The sequence below is a fragment of the Apium graveolens genome, chromosome 11 (assembly GCF_009905375.1).
Source record: "Apium graveolens cultivar Ventura chromosome 11, ASM990537v1, whole genome shotgun sequence".
Classification (NCBI taxonomy): domain Eukaryota; kingdom Viridiplantae; phylum Streptophyta; class Magnoliopsida; order Apiales; family Apiaceae; genus Apium; species Apium graveolens.
Window position 1 is genome coordinate 13,277,705 of NC_133657.1, and position 6,519 is coordinate 13,284,223.

General features: G+C 36.4%; 2 protein-coding genes across 2 annotated transcripts; both read left to right on the plus strand.

Annotated features, from left to right (window-relative positions):
• The first annotated feature begins 1,944 nt into the window (after positions 1–1,944).
• Positions 1,945–2,610, plus strand: LOC141695365 (NDR1/HIN1-like protein 6). Its single transcript, XM_074499614.1, has one exon. It carries the CDS (start codon positions 1,945–1,947, stop codon positions 2,608–2,610), a length of 666 nt encoding a protein of 221 aa, XP_074355715.1.
• A 757-nt stretch (positions 2,611–3,367) lies between these two features.
• On the plus strand, positions 3,368–6,239 carry LOC141696718 (uncharacterized). Its single transcript, XM_074500836.1, has 4 exons — positions 3,368–4,016; positions 4,193–4,420; positions 4,558–5,228; positions 5,345–6,239. Exons 1-4 carry the CDS (start codon positions 3,467–3,469, stop codon positions 6,038–6,040), a joined length of 2,145 nt encoding a protein of 714 aa, XP_074356937.1. The 5' UTR covers positions 3,368–3,466; the 3' UTR covers positions 6,041–6,239.
• Positions 6,240–6,519: the final 280 nt, after the last annotated feature.

Here is a 6,519-nt window from a genome sequence, read left to right on the forward strand (position 1 = left end):
TATATCTCCTTTCAATTACTTCTTTTTACCTATTAATTAAGGAAGACATGTTATATTCTTTAAGACTCCTTCTCAATTATACGATATTTTTCGCTACAATTGATAACAATAAATATAACCAATATCAATACTTATATCAATAACAAATAAATAAATGGGGTGGGAGGAATCGAACCCCAGTTCTTTAGTAAATCAAGTTCTGAGAACATAATAAGGAACCGGTCACCCTAAATTCTCAAATTCTCGGGGTAGTAGAAAAAGATCTGAATATGATCTTATACATTTTAACATTACACACTTTAACATTACCTTCATTTATTTTCTCTACTTAAAAAATCAGGGAAGAAGACATAAAATTAATAAATATTTTTTGATTGTGAATATTTTGATAATATAAGCTTAATGACTCGTTAAAATGATAAAAATTGAAGTCCAGAAAAGGTTTTGTATGAGTTTTAGTTGCTGAACTTGTGTTACTAGCTTGTAATGTAGATGTGTAATTGTTTCTTAAAGCAAAATGAGTAAAATGACAGAGCTATAGTATCAATAAACACATTTTGTGTTAAACATCTTGGAACGTTTATAGTTATGCATCAAAACAAAGTTGTCAAACTTTGATTTAACTACTCAAACGTAATTTATTTAATAAACAGTAAGATTTCATAGTAGATGAAATTCCTGTTTAATGAGCTAAAGTGTTGACTTTGATACTAAAAAGAACAAGTATGATGTGATCCATACCATACTAGCTCACCATCTGAGAATATTAGTTCCATGCTTGCTTGGCCACCTTTTAATACACTCTAAGTTTTTTTTCAAGAAAAATATCTTGATATTATACTCTGCTTTGTGGTTCTATATAAAAACACCTTCTCTTGATCTTTGCATCAAAAAACAAGAGAATATATTACACTATTGCAAGAGAGAAAATGTAAAACTTGATGCTAGAGATGAGTAATCTAGTAAGAAATTCCACATTGCGCCGTAGCAAGAGGCATGATCATGGATTCTTCTATGCGCAGGTGGATCAAAGTCGCGAAAAAATCGGAGAAGATGGCAAATTTGTGAGGATTTGTAGTTCTAGGAAAAAAGTAATCAATGTTTCAAAGTTAAGAACCTCACTTAGCTATAGGCGTGACAGGGCGAGGAAAAGGCAGATATTTCTTCAAAGTTACAACCTCAGTGGATCCTCATCATCCGAGGATACTTCATCTGCTTCAGACAAGAATCGCAAGTCGAAGAAACTCAAAAAAGCTGCTGATAAGGTGAAATCTGTTGCAGTCTCAGTTGTGTCTTTCATGAGGATAAGCTCATTAAGGTCTAATAAGTCCAGATTTACTGTCCGTGCCTTCTTCCGAACGCGAATTCAAGCTACTTCTGATAGTTCTTCGGTTTCCAGTAATTTAGATTCAAGATTTCCTTGAATTGAAATAGATTAAAATACAGGTTCATGTGCTCTGATTCAAATTTCAGGTGTACTGATGAATGTAAAGGTCTGTATCATCTATTTCCGAAAGGTCAAGAAGAATAAAATGAAGTCATCTTTATGTAAAATATTTCCAGTATCTGAAATTAATACATAATCATATGAATGCGCTCTGTGCAGGATAGAATGTGTACTGTGAGATTTATGCTTCTACTAGCTCACTTGTTAATAAACCTCTTTAACATTAACATTTTTGCTAAAAATAGCATAAGAAATCCGTAAAAAGTTGGATCATACGAGTGTATGCAAAGAAACTAAATTAGCAGCCTCCTCTTTGGCCACACATATGCATGTAACAATAACCCCATAAACCAGAAGCAAGCATATCTCTAAAGTAAGCAAATCTCTATCTTAAATCCTTTTCTGGACCTGATATACGCCCTGAATCAAACACGCTTCTCTTAATCAATTCTTGATCGGATCACCACCCCTAAACAAATAGTACCTAGCTAGCAAAAATGTTTGCACCTCCACCTGGATATGGAAATGGAGTTCAACATCAGAGGCTTCCTGCGAATGGAAGGCCTAGGAGGTCGTCAGGAAAATTTTGCTTAAAATGTATATGTTGCTGCTATTGCTTCCTTATTGTATTGCTCCTTGTTCTTGCGGGAATCACGTTTTATTTGTACATGGAGTACAAGCCCGAAATACCTTCGTACAAGGTGATTAATATGGATGTTAAAAAATTAGCTATTGATCAGAAAGATTTAACCATCAATGTAAACTTTGTTGTGCATGCTGAGGCCAACAATCCTAACTCACATATTGGCTTCAAGTATGGTAAAGATAGCGCAGTGGACGTGTACTACAAAACAACCAATCTGTGCTCGGGGCAGCTCCCATCTTTCGAACAAGGGCATAAAAACATAACCGTTATGAACATTGAGATGACAGGGAAGAATGGATTTGGAAATGATCTTCAAGATGCACTCAAAGAAAACCAAAAAAATGGACAGATTCCATTGCTTGTGACGGTTAAGGCGCCTGTAAGTGTTATTCTGGGAAGTCTTCCTTTGAGGGAGTTTACAGTACATGTGAAATGTCATCTGGTAATAGATAGCTTGTTAAGTGGCACGAAACCTAGGATCGTATCCAGTAGATATGATGTAGATGCTTCTTTTTAGGATTATTGGGACTTGAAATTTTTCTTAAACAAAAAGATATATATGCATCAAAGCACAAGGAGGAGATTGTGTTGTACAGATTGATTTTTTTTCCCTCGAATTTGAAATTGATTAAGATATGTGAAGCTTTCATGCAATTTGTACACTACACACACAACATCAGAAACCTTTCCATCTTCAATGAATAGCATTATAACTATTTACATAAATCTCTACCCTTTAAATTTTCCTCTTGCTAAGCTAAATTTGTAGTTCTGAGTGCAAGCGTAACATTATTCTGGAAGTGACTTTGAAAAAGAAAAATGAGGAATGGGAACAGCCTATAGTGACTCGAAAAAAGGAAACTTGAGGATGAAAAGAGCTTAAGTAGAGTACATGTGAGCTTTCTGTTGTTTTAAAATTGGCAAGAAAAGGATAAGAATCCCGTCTTGTTACAAATAAAGAGACCAAACCACTACTTATTCTAAAGCACAACACAGTAATCTTTACTTTACTGGGTGGCCATGGGGCATAGTACTAAGCTACTTATTCCTAATTCCTATGCCAACTAAATACGACATGAATACTTCAGTTTTGACACACACACAACACTCATACGACTACCTATGTATACAGTGACATAAGAATGAATACTTTGACAAGACACCAAGTTATTCTGTCTGTTATCTAATATTCCAATGCATGCAATGCACATTGTGAGCTTCATTCCACAAACAGGGACTTGTATTTGTATAAGTACATGGTTCCGCGGTCTGGGAAGCTCTAAGTTTTTGTTTGATAACTAGCAAATAAGTTGCAAGCTATACAAACTAAACTTGTTGGATAATATATATTCTGATATAAAATAAGATCTTTCATGGATAGTGAGTATGACTCTGATACCATTGAGGCTACTACGGCTATATATGCCGCTCTTACCAAAGAGGACGCCAAAACGGTCAGAGACATGTGCCAGGAACATGCAGAGGGTCCATTTCTGGTTCTGAACCAATTTGGAGACTCTGTGCTGCAGAAGGCTTTGTACTCCGGACAAGTTGATTTAGTGCTGGACTTGCTCAATGATGCTAATCAACGTTGGCCACAAGGTTTTCGCAAAAAATTGGGGGACCATGTCAATGTGAGAAAAAACAATGTTCTCCATGTTGCAGCAACTCAGGACTCCTGTCTCCGAGCTGCGCATAAGATTTTTCAGTTGGCAGATCACTTGCTCACCCTCGAAAACAATGACGGGGAGACCCCTCTATTCCTTGCTGCCCGATATGGCCAATTGAAGATGTTCACGTTTCTTAACAGTCAAATTCAGAATTTAGTTTCTGATGAAGAAGATAGTCTCTCGTTTTACCAATTTTCTGGTGAACGTAAGAAGTATACTGTACTTCATCTAGCCATCTACAAGGAGCATTTTGGTAAGCTTTGATAATAAAAAAAATAACAGGAGTACCATTATTATTTTTTCATCAAACAATGTTTCTACTAATTGTAGTGTTATCCCCAACTGTGAATTGTAAATGGTAATGAATGTAGGAGATTGGCCTTCCCATGTTATGCTAATTCGTAATTGCAAATGCAACATATGTAACAGTGTTGGCCTTGTACATAGCAAAAAAGATTCCAAGTTTAATTTGTGAAGAGAACCATATGAAAATGACCGGTCTTCACTATCTAGCTATGAATTCATCAGCCTTCAGAAAGCAGGACTGGAAGTGGCTCAAGCTCTTCATTCCATCTTCTTTTCGACGTCTTTGTAAGCTCGTTGACGAGATTTTAGACGAAGACTTTACTGGAGACGATCACATGAAAGCTGCTGCAGGTAAAAAATGACATTCATATAACTATATTTCATGTACCGTTTATATTTTCAAATGTTACTGTTTCTGGGTAGCACTTGGTAGAAATAAGTAAATTATTGTGCTTGACTGTCTACCTACTAAACCAATTTCATTCAAGTGTGTCCACGGTTTACGATGACAATTCCCTGGTGGGATAGGATTAAAGAAGAATATGAAAGATATGAAGTAGCTCTGCAACTGGGCGTGGAATTAGTTGAAAACGATAAAGAATGGAGACAACTTATTTCATCTTACAAGCTAATAACTACTTCTGTCTCCAACACATATGAAGCTGATTACATTGCGGCGGCAGCTCCAGCCACCCTAGACAGTGGAGATGCTAACACAGCTGCTGCTCAGACCAACCAATCTGCTGACACAGAAATAGAAAAACCACCAACAACATTGACATTAGCCACAAAGTATGGGTGCTTGGAGATAGCTCGTACCATTATACAATATTATCCTCAAACCGTGGAGCAAGTTGATCCTAAATATGGTTCACTTTTACACCTGGCAATTAAGTATCGCAGGATAAAGATATTTGATGATGTGGTGAATATGCCTATGCAAATGAGGAAGTTAGTGAGATGTCGGGACGGAGAAGGAAACTCCATTTTGCATATGGTTGCTTTAAATCCCACAAAAGTAAAAGATAAGAATGGCAATGATGCCACTTCAACTAAAAACCCCAAAGCCGGACCACGTTTTCCTTGGGACTCCGAAGAAATCACCAACGAAACTCGCAGTCCTGCGTTTGAATTGCAAGACGACCTACTCTTGTTCGAGGTACAAATGTGCAGTGTTATTGAATATTTCATCAACTACCATTGTAGTCGTAGATGCATGCATTTATTATCATTTGTGTGACAAATTCTAATAACTTGTTATGTTCAAATATTCAGCGTGTGGAAAAGATTCTAAAGACTTACCATCATAAAACCTTGAACAAGAATTTACAGACAGCTGATCAGTTATTTGCTGCTAAAAAGGAACCACTTCGAGATGCTGCACAAGAATGGATGAAGAGAACAGCAGAGAATTGTTCAATTGTTGCTGTACTCATTGCAACTGTTGCCTTTGCAGCAGCATACACGGTACCAGGAGGTTCGAATCCAGAGAATGGTTCTCCGGTTCTTGTAAATCAAACATTCTTTGTTGTATTTACTGTGAGCGATGTTCTTTCGCTTGCATCCACATTAACAGCTGTTGTGGTATTTCTGTCCATCCTGACCTCATCATTTCAATTTGAGGACTTCAAGGAGTCGCTTCCAAAGAGGCTAATGTTTGGAATCTCATGCCTAATATTCTCCTTGACAATAATGATGCTGGCATTTGCAGCAACAATCATCCTTATGATCAAGAACAGGCAACAGTGGACCAGAATTGCGTTGTATGGCATTGCATTCCTCCCCGTCAGTGTGTTAGTTGCAACATACTTGCCTTTCTATGTGCCTCTGATGCGAACATTTCATTACACAGTCGCCAAAGTAGAAACAATGCTGCCTAGGTTTCGTGTTCAATGGGGAGACATTCATAAATCTAGCTTGTTCAAAAACAAGGAGCCTACAACTTCCTCGAACCAAAGCATGCCAGTTTAACATCCTGCAAACCTACCCGAAAGCGGTTTCTTTTTCGTTCCATTTACTGCATTGTGTATCCTCATTTTTGCTTACTTAACAACTACTTCATTTTTTTGAAGTGATTTGCATTTGGTGCCTTTATTGTACAAACCTTATTTAACTACCAATAAATGGTCACTCTCCCTAAAAAACTAAAATAATATATGTCAGTCTGTTATCATCACTGAAACTAGTAATTCGGTTTCAAAATTTGAAGTTTAATAAAATAAATTACTTTATTTTGATTGGAATTATATCAGTATTTATTCATTAATTGAATATACCGTAGGATGTGAAATATATAGGTCAATCTTAGAAATATAAATTAAAGATATTAGTCGGTAACCCTTGCGAAGCTCGGGCCCAAATTTAAATATAATAGTATCACATTATTATTTGCATAAACTGAAACTCATAATCCGTGCAAAATACAGATCTAAATATAATAGATAAAATCC

What these genes read in the sequence shown, in the direction of transcription:
- LOC141695365 (XM_074499614.1), top strand. Translation starts at nt 1,945, where the DNA reads ATGTTTGCACCTCCACCTGGATATGGAAATGGAGTTCAACATCAGAGG.
- LOC141696718 (XM_074500836.1), top strand. Translation starts at nt 3,467, where the DNA reads ATGGATAGTGAGTATGACTCTGATACCATTGAGGCTACTACGGCTATA. An exon ending in CATCTACAAGGAGCATTTTG is followed by an intron (nt 4,017 to 4,192) that starts GTAAGCTTTGAT and finishes CATATGTAACAG; the next exon opens with TGTTGGCCTTGTACATAGCA. An exon ending in ACGACCTACTCTTGTTCGAG is followed by an intron (nt 5,229 to 5,344) that starts GTACAAATGTGC and finishes TCAAATATTCAG; the next exon opens with CGTGTGGAAAAGATTCTAAA.